The sequence below is a fragment of the Salvelinus sp. IW2-2015 genome, linkage group LG18, assembly GCF_002910315.2.
Source record: "Salvelinus sp. IW2-2015 linkage group LG18, ASM291031v2, whole genome shotgun sequence".
Lineage (NCBI taxonomy): Eukaryota > Metazoa > Chordata > Actinopteri > Salmoniformes > Salmonidae > Salvelinus > Salvelinus sp. IW2-2015.
Genome location: NC_036858.1, coordinates 8,281,193 through 8,296,293, shown reverse-complemented (window position 1 = coordinate 8,296,293; position 15,101 = coordinate 8,281,193). Strand labels below are relative to the sequence as shown.

The 15,101-nt window shown below is 42.9% G+C and overlaps 1 protein-coding gene across 8 annotated transcripts in view; it reads left to right on the top strand.

Moving 5' to 3' along the window:
- The window catches only part of pemt (phosphatidylethanolamine N-methyltransferase), a 105,223-nt gene extending 90,370 nt beyond the window's left edge, over positions 1 to 14,853 (top strand). For 4 of the 8 annotated variants that reach the window (XM_024007973.2, XM_024007969.2, XM_024007974.2 and 1 more), the window contains exons 6-9: positions 7,416 to 7,512; positions 9,031 to 9,078; positions 9,333 to 9,407; positions 14,346 to 14,853. In XM_024007973.2, coding sequence (XP_023863741.1) covers positions 7,416 to 7,512; positions 9,031 to 9,078; positions 9,333 to 9,404 — 217 coding nt within the window. In that variant the 3' untranslated portion in view covers positions 9,405 to 9,407; positions 14,346 to 14,853. The remainder of the gene's footprint in view (positions 1 to 7,415; positions 7,513 to 9,030; positions 9,079 to 9,332; positions 9,408 to 14,345) is intronic. The other 4 variants (XM_070448271.1, XM_024007975.2, XM_024007972.2 and 1 more) reach the window with 3 other exon arrangements.
- Positions 14,854 to 15,101: the final 248 nt, after the last annotated feature.

Here is a 15,101-nt window from a genome sequence, read left to right as displayed (position 1 = left end):
TCCACCCTGCCTGCATGGCGGATGGACACGTATTGAACAGAATGGTAAAAGGTCCGTATTGAGCAGAGCGTTAGCATGAGTCACCCACCCAGCGATCTGGTCTGCAGCGACAACACCGACAACCTGTCGCGCTGTTCCCTCGACGGAATCTCATTGACCTACTTTCTGCTGTTCAATTTGAGATGACACTTTCCCTAGGTGACGGCCATTATGTGTGTGTGGGGGAGTTGTGTGTGTGTGTGGGGGGGGGGGGGGGGGGTTCAGTGTTTGCACTCGCTTTTCTGTAGTGATAATACATGTGCAAAGGTGTTTGTTAGATTAGCTCTTGTGCTGAATTTTGAGTCTATAATCTTTGTCATTTTGGCACAATAAGTTCAGGATGTTTTTACACAATGGGTAACTTCAGTAGGTTGTGAAGCAAAACAGAGGACCACAGCAATTCCCAGGTAGTCACTGTTCTCATACAGTTATTCTGAATTTACCTCTGTGTGAGTGTCTGTGGGTGTTCTCATTCATTTGCAGTTTCTGAGCATGTGGGGATATGCGTACACGTTTGTTGTATTCCAAAGGTGGGTGGCTTGGTCACGTCATCAGACAAAGAGTGTCCTTCAGGTGTGTCGTGGTCACCTTGACCCAAGTATCCAAACCTCCTCCTCATCTACCCACCGACTTTCATTCACTCTCATCTTTTCTCCCTCTTATTTTGTCTCCTCCTCTCTGTCATCCACCTCTCTCCTGGCCCAGAACAGGACAGCAGGAATCAAATTAACATTGATCCCACTGCTCCAATTAAGAAAGGTAATCAAATAACATGAGATATAAAGATGAATGGAACTCAATGAAATGCAGAGGAGGGATCCTCCCTTGGGTGAGAACCGGCCTGGTTACATCTGCTGGCCTGGTTGCATCTACCTTCATGGTTACATCTACCGGCCTGGTTGCGTCTGCCGGCCTGGCAGCCATTCCAGGCCAGGTCCTCCTTTACCGTCTAAAGCAATGATAATGTATCCTTTCATAATGGAAAGAATACTGTACGTTGTTTGTTATCCAACCCACACACTGTATATGTACAGTATATGTAACACATAGCCTAGAGATACAACTTTGAAAATGGAGGACAAAAACGAATCCCTTTTTCCTATAGGTGGGAATGAGAATGTCTATTGTCATGTCCTCCCAGCGATAACTCCAAAGTTACACGAGAGATAAAGGATTACCTTTTTTTACCTGACATCACAAATGTCATATTTCTCTGGGCGGAGATTGGGGAAAAGGGTCCAAAAGCAATAGGAAGATTGATTTCAAATTGTGACCCCCAAAGGCTATTGAAKAAGGGTGCGCACTGTTTCGGGGAAACGTGTTGTTCAGTACAAACCGACACGCAACGTAGCAAAACATTGAGGCGAATTGAATTGCTTCACGATGTCCACCATTGTTCCTGCACCCAAGAAAGTGAAGGTAACTGAACTTAATGTCTATCGCCCAGTAGCACCTACTTCTTTCATCATGGAGGGCTTTGAGAGGCTAATTAAGGACCATATCACCTCCACCTTACCCGACACCCTAGACCCACTGCAATTTGCATACCGCCCCAATAGATCCACGGGTGATGCAATCGACTGCACACTGCCCTATCCCATCTGGACAAGAGGAATACCTATGTAAGAATGCTGTTCATTGATGACAGCTCAGCCTTCAACACCATAGTAACCTCCAAGCTCATCATTAAGCTCGGGGCCCTGGGTCTGAATCCTGCCCTGTGAAACTGGGTCCTGAACTTCCTGACGGGCCGCCCCAAGTGGTGAAGGTAGGCAATAACACTTCCACTACGCTGTTCCTCAACACAGGGGCCCCTCAAGGGTACGTGCTCAGCCCCCTCCTGTACTCCCTGTTTACCCATGACTCCGTGGCCATGCACGCCTCCAACTCAATCRTCAAGTTTGCAGACGACACAACAGTGGTAGGCCTGATTACCAACAACGACGAGACAGCCTACAGGGAGGAGGTGAGAGCCCTGGTAGAGTGGTGCCAGGAAAATACTCTCCCTCAACGAAATGAAGGGGCTGTTCGTGGACTTTAGGAGACAGCAGAGGGAGCATGCCCCTATCCACATCGATGGGACCGCAGTGGAGAAGGTGAAAAGCTTCAAGTCCCTCTGCGTACACATCACTGACAATCTGAAAGGGTCCACCCACACAGACAGTGTGGCAAAGAAGGCACAACAGCGCCTCTTCAACCTCGGGAGGCTGAAGAAATTGTCTTGGCCCCTAAGACCCTCACAAACTTTTACAGATGCACCATTGAGAGGGTGGTGCGGTCAGCCCAACACATCACTGGGAGCACACTACCTGTCCTTCAGGACATCTACAGCACCCGGTGTCACAGGAAGGCCAAGAAGATCATCAAGGACCTCAACCACCCGAGCCACAGCCTGTTTACCCCGCTATCACCCAGAACGTGAGGTCAGTACAGGTGCTTTAAAGCTGGGACCGAGAGACTGAAAAACAGCTTTCTTCTCAAGGCCGTCCAGACTGCCACTAGCCGGTCTCCACCCACTACGCTGCCCTGAACTTGGTCACTGTCACTATCCGGCTACCACCTGGTTACTGATCCCTGCACCTTAGAGGCTGCTGCCCTATGTACATAGACATGGAACACTGGTCATTTTAATGTTAAATACTGTTTGGCATATGAAAATGGGTATATACTGTATTCTAGTCAAGGCCATCCTATTCAACTATTTCTGTGCATATACTAGATAGTATATCTGAAGAATACATGGATAGAATAGTATATGTACAGCACTAGTTGAATAGGATGGCCTTGACTAGAATACAGTATATACAGTTGAAGTCGGAAGTTTACATACACCTTAGCCAAATACATTTAAACTCAGTTTTTCACAATTCCTGACATTTAATCATAGTAAAAATTCCCTGTCTTAGGTCAGTTAGGATCATTTATTTTAAGAATGTGAAATGTCAGAATAATAGTAGAGAGAATGATTTATTTCAGCTTTTATTTCCTTCATCACATTCCCAGTGGGTCAGAAGTTTACATACACTCAATTAGTATTTGATAGCATAGCCTTTAAATTGTTTAACTTGGGTCAAACGTTTCAGGTAGCCTTCTACAAGCTTCCCACAATAAGTTGGGTGAATTTTGGCCCATTCCTCCTGACAGAGCTGGTGTAACTGAATCAGGTTTGTAGGCCTCCTTGCTCGCTTACGCTTTTTCAGTTCTGCCCACAAATTTTCTATAGGATTGAGGGCTTTGTGATGGCCACTCCAATACCTTGACTTTGTTGTCCTTAAGCCATTTTGCCACAACTTTGGAAGTATGCTTGGGGTCATTGTCCATTTGGAAGACCCATTTGTGATCAAGCTTTAACTTCCTGACTGATGTCTTGAGATGTTGCTTCAGTATATCAACATAATATTCCATCCTCATGATGCCATTTATTTTGTGAAGTGCACCAGWCCCTCCTGCAGCAAAGCACCCCCACAACATGATACTGCCACCCCCGTGCTTCAACGGTTGGGATGGTGTTTTTCGGCTTGCAAGCATCCCCCTTTTTCCTCCAAACATAACGATGGCCATTATGCCCAAAAGGTTCTATTGCTGATTCATCAGGCCAGAGGACATTTCTCCAAAAAGTATGATCTTTGTCCCCATGTGCAGTTGCAAACCATAGTCTGGCTTTTTTTATGGCTGTTTTGGAGCAGTGGCTTCTTCCTTGCTGAGAGGCCTTTCAGGTTATGTCGATATAGGACTTGTTTTACTGTGGATATAGATACGTTTGTACCGGTTTCCTCCAGTATCTTCACACGGTCCTTTGCTGTTGTTCTGGGATTGATTTGCACTTTTCGCACCAAAGTACGAGGAGGAGTACTTGGAGACAGAACGCGTCTCCTTCCTGAGCGGTATGACGGCTGCGTGGTCCCATGGTGTTTATACTTGTGTACTATTGTTTGTACAGATTAACCTGGTACCTTCAGGGGTTTGGAAATTGCTCCCAAGGATGAACCAGACTTGTGGAGGTCTACAGTTCTATTTCTGATGTCTTGGCTGATTTCTTTAGATTTTCCCATGATGTCAAGCAAAGAGGCACTGCGTTTGAAGGTAGGCCTTGAAATATATTCACAGGTACACCTTCGATTGTCTCAAATTATGTCAATTAGCCTATCAGAAGCTAAAGCCATGACATCMTTTTCTGGGATTTTCCAAGCTGTTTAAAGGCACAGTCAACTTAGTGTATGTAAACTTCTGACCCACTGGAATTGTGATACAGTGAATTATTGTCACGCCCTGATCTTAGAGAGCCTTTTTATGTCTCTATTTGGTTTAGTCAGGGTGTGATTTGGGGTGGGCATTCTATGTTTTGGCCTGGTATGGTTCTCAATCAGGGACAGCTGTCTATCGTTGTCTCTGATTGGGAACCATACTTAGGTAGCCCTTTTTCCTCCTTTCTTTGTGGGAAGTTAACTTTGTTTGTGGCACATAGCCCTTAAGCTTCACGGTTGTTTTGTATTGTTTATTGTTTTTGTCGGCGTCATTTCTAATAAATAGGAATATGTACCCTCACCACGCTGCGCTTTGGTCTACTTCATTCGACGGCCGTGACAATTATAAGTGAAATAATCTGTCTGTAAACAATTGTTGGAAAAATTACTTGTGTCATGCACAACGTAGATGTCCTAACCAACTTGCCAAAACTATAGTTTGTTAACAAGAAATTTGTGGAATGGTTGAAAAACAAGTTTTAATGACTCCAACCTAAGTGTATGTAAACTTCCGACTTCAACTGCACGTAAACATTATTAAAGTGACCTGTGTGTGTGTGTGTCTATATATATATATATATATATATAATAATTTTTCCACTGTTCATTTTTCCCATGGGGAATTTTAGAAACACTTAATATAAAGCTTACCCTGGCGATGTTTTGATAACCATGTAAATCTCTCTCGGACAAGGTGACGTCTATCAATATATTCGCCACTATTTACTCTCAGATCAGAAAATGATCATTAGCATCAAAGTAGACATCATGCAAGACTACAAATCCCTGCAAGCTTCTGCACATCATCTCTTGCTGACACCTTTGCTAACAGGTATTATGTTAAGTTAAAACTTGCACAAGACAGTTCACAGAATTGTCAATTTAATGAAATTTTGCCAATTTATTAATTAGAATCTAGAGATTCTCACCTTTGCCTCGATTTGGCAGTCTCGTCCAGATCATAATGGCATTTGTAGTTCTTTATGATAGCCACATTAGCAGCTAATTAGCATTTCATGTTTGGGGGGTAAATACAGGTGAATATATTGATAAGTCACMTTTTCYTAGAGAGAATTTTCACGGTTATCAAAACGTCAAACAAATGTAAGCCTACATGAAACACAGCCCTTATTTTAAGTGTTTCTAAAATCCCSTAYGGGATAAATGAATGGTGGGRAAATAATTGGAACCATTTCCTTGTTTGACTACTAGGTTTTATGGGTATTATGACTCGTACTTTGGTACTCTATGCACCCCAGATCTATATGTGTTTTAGCCGAATGGAATGACAACAGTAGGAAAAAGTTTTCTAAAGATTTTATACAGATCTTAGAGCACCAAACCACTACACATTACTCTCTATAAAATTGACCAAAGTCACATAAKGCTATAGTCTAAAAGTAGTACACCATAGGGAATGTAATTTGACATGTAGCCACAGTCTGTAGTAGAGGCCCGACAAACAGCTCATACTAATATGCAGACCATGTTGTGTGGCATTCAGTCACGTCCAGACTGGGTGAGTCTGACACATGCTGCTGCTCTGAGTCAGTGAAAAGCTCTAGTTACAGTACTTTACATGTCTGGCTCTGCACGGCCAATTCACGGCTCATGTGACGTTGAACAGTAAGACAGTGTGGGATGTAGGGCAATGGGGATGTCAAAATATAGCTAGTGACCCATATTATCGAGTGGGTTTTGTCAGCTGCGTAGAATAGATAGATATTTATTTGATCTGTATAATGAATGTGGCTCACTTCTGGTTCTGGTGCTGAATAAGGTATTTATTTATTATATGTTTGCACCAGATGGTAACAGAAAAGTCCAACAACAACAAGTCCTTGTTTGCACTTTCCTTGAAGAGGTAGTTTCTCGAGCCAATGCTAACTAGCATTAGCGCGATGACTGGAGGTCTATGGGTATCCACTAGCGTGCAGATACCCATAGACTTCCAGTCATTTGCGCTAACGCCAGTTAGCGTTGACTTGCGAAACTGCCTTCATACTGGACACACTAATGCTAATGGTATCCACTAGTTCATCTGACACTGGGGAAGTAGGTAAAGGGCCTCATTGAAAAAAGTATCCCTTTAACTTCACCTTTATTTCACCTTTGTTCCAACGTTTTAAACCCACTGCAAAATAATGAGTACAGACTTTGCACAGAAGCATAACACTTGATAAATGATGACAGCTGTTTTGGTTAGGCTGGATTACTCAAGGTGACGCTTTGTCTTACAATTGTCATTCAGTTGTCTCTGAATGAAATTCAATGGAAAAGGGCACTTTGACCAACAATGCCCATGTTTCGTTTACCCCCCAGCAGAACTTCAGCCAGGTCAAGAGAAGTTAGGCAGCAAGTGTGTGTGTGTGTGCGCGCCTTCCATTTCGTTCCCAAAAGCCTCTCATATCTCATCCCTCACTGTAAATGCTACCGCTGCTCAATATGTGTGTGATTAGTGCCTAATTGAGTCCACATGAAGCGTGGCCAGACTCCATCTGAAAGCAGAGTGGTCATTTGCTCCCTTAGTAATCGCTTGTGCAGAAAAKAAATAGTCTTCAGTTGTTCCCCAAACCAGGTTGAAAGATATCTTAAAATAGAGGATATGTAAGCCCTAGTAACTCTCTCTCTCCTTCTCTTGTTGTCCAGCTCGTTACAACTTCTTTCAGCTTTGTCCATATCCTCTATAATTACTATAATTGCCGATAACACAGGCGCCTGAAATTGACATCCGATTACAAAACACATGGCTTGAATCCAGCCTGATCATCTCCTGTTGTTTGTCATCCCAATGATCCCACAACCTCATACATTCACACTCCCCCTTTAAAAACACTTTATATAATCAGCTAGTATCATGAAAGTATCATCTACATCAGTGGTGGGGAACCTTTTTGCTATCAAGGGCCATTTGGATATTTATAAATTAATTCAGGGGCCTTATTATTAAAATSTGCTATTTTCTGCTTTGTTCATGTTTTAATGTGACTTTAATCACTGACATTGGTTTTATAGTTTAAATGTGACTTTTATGACGTTTCTTGTGTCCTTGAGTATTTAGAAAAGTGCAAATCCAATTAAAATAAATATTAGTATTGTAAATAATGTTGTTGTTATGATTACTTGTTCAAGCTCACCTCTAATGCGATGGCTGAAACTGCTTGTCTTTGACGAGGCGTTTGATGTCAGCTGGCAGAGAAGACGACGCTACTCGCAGCTGGTTTTCCAGGTTTGTGTCAGTTAGTCTTGAGCGGAATCRAGTCTTTGCAAGAGTCAGTTTGGTTGTCCCGAACACAGATGCAAATTTAAGTGCATGTCTCCTCAGAACAGGAAACTGCTCAGCGCTAACATTACATTTTGTAGAACTCAAGGAGAGGGAGGTTGTTGTACCTTGCTTTGAGCTCGTTATTGCTTTGCAGCTCAATGACTTCGTGTTGTAGGCCATCCGGCACATCCGCTGGTTCSACGTTAAACGGGGTTGCAAATATGTTCAACTCCAGTTGTTTACTTTTCACATCCTTAAATCGCTCACAAAATGCCTTGGCGAGCTTTCCATACTCACCGGCATATTCCCACGTCATCTCAGGCTCTTGTCCTTGCGGAGTATGAAAATGCACTGTGTTACCCCTTTCTAGTTGGACTTGCCACAGCTTTAATTTCGCTTCGAAMGATTTCACATTTGACAGCAGATCGCTGAGAAGCTGGTTCGGCCCTTGAAGCTTGACGTTCAAGTCATGTCCACCATGAAGGCCAAATCACACATCCACTTGTCATCACTCAGTTCCACTACAGGTTTCCCCTTCATCTCCATGAAGAGATCAGTCCGTAAAACCGCACGAGTATGTTTCCACGGCTCAACCATCGCACCTCACAGTGGTAAATTAGATCACCATACTCCRATTCAAGATCACTCAATAGCTCCTTAAAYTGGCGGTTGTTCAGCCTTTGCTTTTGATAAAATGAATGGTCGACACTACAGTTGCCATTACATTGTTCGCCTTCAGGGACTGTACACACAGATTTTCTTGATGTATGATGCAGTTGCATACACTTGGATCAAGACTGAGACGACTCATGTCTTTTTTCACTAATGAGGTTAACCCCTTTTTCGAGCCAACCATGGCTGGCGCTCCATCTGTAGTAAGGCCACATCATTTTTCAAACCGTAGCTCAAATTTGCTCATAGCCGAGACAAGTCTCTCAAACAAGTCCGCACCTCTGGTGGTGCCATGCATGGCTTCCAAAGACAGCAATTCCTCCCATGTGTCAAACTCAGCGGTAATCCCACGCACAAAAATTGCAAATTGGGTGGTTTTTGTTATGTCAGTCGTTGCATCACATGCCAAAGAAATTTCTTGCGGAGTCCTTCAGTGTTTTTTCCTTCCGAATGATGCTTCAGTTTCTTTGCGATAAGCTCGCTCACCACAAAACTTGCTTGCATAACATTTTCCTCATCCAAATGAGGTTTTGTAAATGCGGCTTGTTGGGCACCCACGCCCCACTGAAGAGCAATGACTTTATCCACACTAAGTTGTCCTTGCAGCTCATTCAGTTTAGCATGTTTCGAGCTGTAATGACGCTCCAAATTCGCCTTTTTCACTACTGCAAGTACATCCCCACAAACTAGGCATACATGTTTGCCTTTCACTTCGACCAAAAAATATTMATTTGTCCATTTGTCTTGGAAAGCGTGACACTCCTCATCTACTTTTCTTTTCTTTACTGTAGCCATTTTTATGATCTACAGGTGCTCGATGATGACGAGCTGTCTGGTACCGCCAAAGCTTTGGGGGAGGTGTGTGGTGGATTTTTTAAACATTTTATTTTTGTGGAAAAACAGATTTTTTAATATWTTTTTTTTTWATGTATGAATTGGCTCGGGGGCCTGATCAAACGGTCTCGTAGGCCGTATACAGCCCGGAGGCCGGACGTTCCCCACCCCTGATCTACATAATCAGATTGTGTMATTTGCCAGTGGAATAACATATTTACTTTATGAATAAATGTACATATTGTGAATATATTATAATGCTCCTCTCCCTCCTCCAGGAATGCCAGTCCGGTGGGGTTGGTGCTGACAGCAGTGGTAGCCATTTCATACAAAGTGGCCATCATCTTTGAGGGGTAAGTATCTCTCTTGTTTTCTGTCTGTTCACTGTGGCTATCTTATCACACTCTTCTGTCTCACTCTTCTGTCTCAAGGCTACGAACAGGGTTCGTAGCCTTGAGAGGCGCTGAACAAGCAGGCTGCGTCAATGCAGACACTATCAGATCACATCCAGTTAAATGGACTGACACGTACAGGGCAGCAGGTAGCCTAGTTAAGAGTGTCGGGCCATTAACCGAAAGGTCTCTGGTTCAAATTCCCGAGCTGACTAGTTGAAAAATCTGTCGATGTGCCCTTGCGCAAGGCACTTAACCCTAATTGCTCCTGTATGTCGCTCTGGATAAGAGCATCTGCTAAATCAGCTATTCTCAAGTGGTGAGTCACAACCCACATTTTTTTAATGGGTCGCCGGTGTCTTGAGTAACAAATGATTATAAAAAAAATCTGGTGAAAAAATTCTCCAGTCTGAATGTTAAGCCAGGTCGAAAGTGAGTAGAAATGACAATGAACTTACATTGTTTTATACTTTAATATCAGAAAAATGTTTCTTCAATCACAGTATTTTCAATATAGAGCTATTAGCAGCACTATTTTGGTTGATTTTGTGGTCTCAAGCCAGTGAGTTTAACATTCTTCATCAAAAATATGAGCAAAATTGTATTATTGACAATGAAAGAGCTGGGGGTGTCGTTCTCTTGTCRTATAATTGCTACATTTACTATCAACATAGCATAAAAAAATATTTTCCATGTATTTTGTCAATTTGTTTTTGCGACTGAAACAACCTGGTTCAATTTGGGTCCCGAGGCAAAACCAGTTGAKAGCCACTGTGCTAAATGACTAAAATTGACATAAATAAAGTTACATGTTGATCTCCTTGATTGGCCTTGGCCTTGTTAAGTTTGGTTGTTTCTTAGCATGTGTTGCATCAGATCAATGTGATTTATGTGATACCCCTCCCTATGGGGTTTGCCCTCGGTGCTTACAATGACAGAAGTTTAACTTTACAGTCACAGTTTAGTTACAAGTGACAGAAGTGTTTCTATAACAGTTCTTACTGTTAGCAGACCAACATCTGTCTCAGTGCTGAGGCACATCAAGCCCATACAAATCCACACTCCCTCGTGCTGCACACGTGAAAGGATTGAGTGAGGATAAAGAGAAACGTTTTGTCTTCCTGTCTCTTATCAAACTCCCCCGCATGCGTTCTTAAACGTTATATTAGTGAGAGAGGGAGTGAGCAGACAGGTTCAGAATCTGTAGGTAATATGCGATTTGACAAAAAACCAAAACAATTTAAATGTTTATTTTTATCCTCCAAAGAGGTGGATGGGTAATTTTTATATATATACACTACCGTTYAAAAGTTTGGGCTTCCTTAGAAATGTTCTTGTTTTTGAAAGAAAAGCAATTTTTTGGGTTCATTAAAATAACATCAAATTGATAAAAAGTACAGTGGAGACATTGTTAATGTTGTAATTGACTATTGTAGCGAGAAACGGCAGATGTGTTATTTTTTTTAAACTTTTTTTAATGGAATATCTACACAGGCGTACAGAGGCACATTATCAGCAACCATCACTCCTGTGTTCCAATGGCACGTTGTGTTAGCTAATACAAGTTTATCATTTTAAAAGGCTAATTGATCATTAGAAACCCCTTTTGCAGTTATGTTAGCTCAGCTGAAAACTGTTGTTCTGATTAAAGAAGCAATAAAACTGGCCTTCTTTAGACTAGTTGAGTATCTGGAGCATCAGCATTTGTGGATTCGATTACAGGCTCAAAATGGCCAGAAACAAAGAACTTTGTTCTGAGAAATGAAGGCTATTCCATGCGAGAAATTGCCAAGAAACTGAAGATTTCGTACAATGCTGTGCACTACTCCCTTCACAGAACAGAGCAAACGGGCTCTAACCAGAATAGAAAGAGGATGGGCTAYGCGMTTCAGCACTTGGCGGTCCSGTTCTGTGAGCTTGTGTGGCCTACATCTTCGCGGCTGAGCCGTTGTTGCTCCTAGATGTTTCCACTTCCCAATAACAGCACTTACARTTGACCAGGGCAGCTCTAGCAAGGCAGAAATTTGACAAACTGACTTGTTGGWAAGGTGGCATCCTATGACGGTGCCTCATCGAAAGTCACTGAGCTCTTCAGTAAGGCCATTCTACTGCCAATGTTTTGTCTATGGGGATTGCATGGCTGTGTATTCGATTTCATTCATACACCTGTCAGCAACRGTTGTGGCTGAAATAGCYGAATCCACTCATTTGAATGGGTGTCCACATACATACACTGTATGTATGTACTTTCGGAAAGTATTTAAACCCCTTGACCCTTTCCACATTTTGTTACGTTACAGCCTTATTCCAAAATGGATTAAGTWGTTTTTTTCCCACGTCAATCTACACACAATACCCTCATGACAAAGCAAAAATATCACAAGTATTCAGACCGTTTACTCAGTACTTTGGCAGCGATTACAGCCTTGAGTCTTCTTGGGTATGACACTACAAGCTTGGATGGAGAGTGTCAGAGATGGAAGAACGTTCCAGAAGGCACACACCTGCCTAAATAAGGTCCAACAGTTTACAGTGCATGTCAGCACTCTGGGACAGGATTGTGTCGAGGCACAGATCTGGGGAAGGGCAACCATCTCTGCAGCACTCCACCMTTCTGGCCTTTTCTGGTAGAGTGGCCAGACGGAAGCCACTCCTCAGTAAAAGGCACATGACAGCCGACTAGGAGTTTGCAACAACCCTAAGCAAACAGCAAAGACAATGCAGGAATGGCTTTGGGACAAGTCTCTGATCCGGCAGGGCTCCCGAGTGGGTCAGCGATCAAAGGCACTGCATCTCAGTGCTAGAAGCGTCACTACAGACCCTGGTTCGATCCGGGGCTGTATCACAACCGGCCGTGATCAGGAGTCCCATAGGGCGGCGCACAATTGGCCCAGCTTCGTCCGGGTTATGGGAGGGTTTGGCCAGGGTAGGCCGAAATTGTAAATAAGAATTTGTTCTTAACTGTCTTGCTTAGTTACATAAAGGCTAAATAAATAAAAAGAAGGCGGATGTGGAGGTCCTTTGGTCCTTTGGTATGTTTTATTTCACCTCATGAAACATGGGACCAACACTTTATATGTTGCGTTTATATTTTAGTTTAGTACAATACCAGTCAAAAGTTTGGACACACCTACTCATTCAAGGGTTTTTCTTTATTTTGACTATTTTCTACATTGTGGAATAATAGTGAAGACATCAAAACTATGAAATACTACATCATGTTGTAACCAAAAAAGTGTTAATCAAAATATATTTTATATTCTTCAAAGTAGCCACCCTTTGCCTTGATGACTGCTTTGCACACTCTTGGCATTCTCTCAACCAGCTTCACCTGGAATGCTTTTCCAACATCCTTGAAGGAGTTCCCACATATGCTGCACACTTGTTGGCTGCTTTTTCTTCACTCTGCWGTCCAACTCATCCCAAACCATCTCAATTGGGTTGAGGTCGGGGGATTGTGGAGGCCAGGTCATCTGTTGCAGCACTCCATAACTCTCCTTCTTTGTCAAATAGCCCTTACGCTGCCTGGATGTGTGTTGGGTCATTGTCCTGTTGAAAGACAAATGATAGTTCCACTAAGYGCAAACCAGATGGGATGGCGTATCTCTGCAGAATGCTGTGGTAGCCATGCTGGTTAAGTGTGCCTTGAATTCTAAATAAATCACAGACAGTGTCACCAGCAAAGCACCCTCACACCTCCTCCTCCATGCTTCACGGTGGGAATCACACATGCAGAGATCATCCGTTCACCTACTCTGCGTCTCACAAAGACACAGCGGTTGGAGCCAAAGGACAGATTTCCACCGCTCTAATGTCCATTGCTCGTGTTTCTTGGCGCAAGCAAATCTCTTCTTCTTATTGGTGTCCTTTAGCAGTGGTTCCTTTGCAGGAATTTGACCATGAAGGCCTGATTCACGCAGTCTCCTCTGAACAGTTGATGTTGAGATGTGTCTGTTATTTGAATTCTGTTAACCATTTATTCATTTTGGATGCAATTTATGAGGCTGGTAACTCTAATGAACTTATCCTCTGCAGCAGAGGTAACTCTGGGTCTTCCTTTGCAGTGGCAGTCCTCATGAGAGCGTGTGTGTGCGGTCGGGGGAGCGTGTGTGTGCGTATGGTTGGGGGAGCTTGTGGGTGTGTGTGAGCAAGAGACATCAACACCCCAATGATAGACAACAGAAAGGTGATTGTTAGCTGCCTGTCTTTGGATGACACACCAGACCGGTCATCGACACATAAAGACATACTCATTTACTCACCTATCAAAACAAACATCAAGGAGACTCAGGGAAGAAGATATCCATCAGAAGAAGCTGAGATTGCATTTCCCTGATACTGCATTCACAACCACTCTACATGAAACTAAGTGTGTGTCAATCAAGTCCGTGTTCTATTTCAGTCGGGTGCCAGTGCACTGCAGAACTAGGATGAGATTACATTTCTATGCCATTGTATTCCCTCAAGGCGTTCACAGATATTGTTGATTCACATTGAATTTAAATAAGCGTTATTGTTAACATACGTAAGCTCMATTCTCATCCCAAACATCCCTCAATATTTCATGTCCTACCTCCTCCCACTCCTTTACAGACTAGAAAATAATAGGTAGCTCTGTTTACTGTCCCTGTCCTTCCCACTCAAAACATATCCCTCCCCAGTCTCCACCTACCTGTTGCCAGTCCATCGGTAGGGAGGGAGAGAGGCAAATTTCTGTATAGGACGTGGCCTTAGAGGGAGGCTCAATGGTGCAGAAAATTGTACATCAATGGATAGCATGCAGGATGAGGGACACCTTTTACAGACACACACGGGGCTCCAGGCACGGGTTGGTACGGTGGAGGAACAGTAATACTCTCTTCCCCTGTTTATGTGGAGTTTTTTCTCTGGTTTTTGCAGACCTTTCACCGAGGATATCTATCGACAGAGAGCACAGTGCTGCAAGCACAAATAAAGAAGAAGGATGGACTGTGTTTGTCCAAGGATCATACCTACAGATCAGAGACTACCAGACTGACTACCAGGCCACACACCACATCAGCCTGCTACACAGAGCACGAGAGGTGGGCTAGAGAGAAGGGAGGTGTTTTTGCCTTTCTGGCAAAGATCAAGTACAMAGTCTTCCTCCTGGCCCAATTCCAAGATATTCTACTTCTCTTTATAAAAACTTTGATCCCTGCTTGCAGTATTTTAATAGCAAGTCTTAACAATGCAAGGGCTGGATCAATGGTTTTCAGCTTTTAAATGGAATGCGCTGTAGTTTTCATATTTCACACTATTTAGTCGTGTAGTTGACATTTTTATCTCAAAAGCCAATGACAATCATTCCATAATRTCTTCTGCATGGCTATGTTGGCAGAGTCCCATGTATCTCAATGAAACTGTAAATACAGATCTGATCCCATAACTCCCTGACCTGTTGTTTCATTACCAGTCTGTCTGTCTTGTGTTCTGTGTTGTTGATTAACACACCATCAACATTATAACTGAGGTATATGTTCTAAATAGCACCGTATCCCCTATTAAGTGCACTACTTTTGACCAGAGACCGTTGTTGCTTATACAGTGCYTTGCAAAAGTACTCACCCCCCTTGGCGTTTCTMCTATTTTGTTGCATTACAACCTGTAATTTAAATAGATTTTTATTTGGATTTC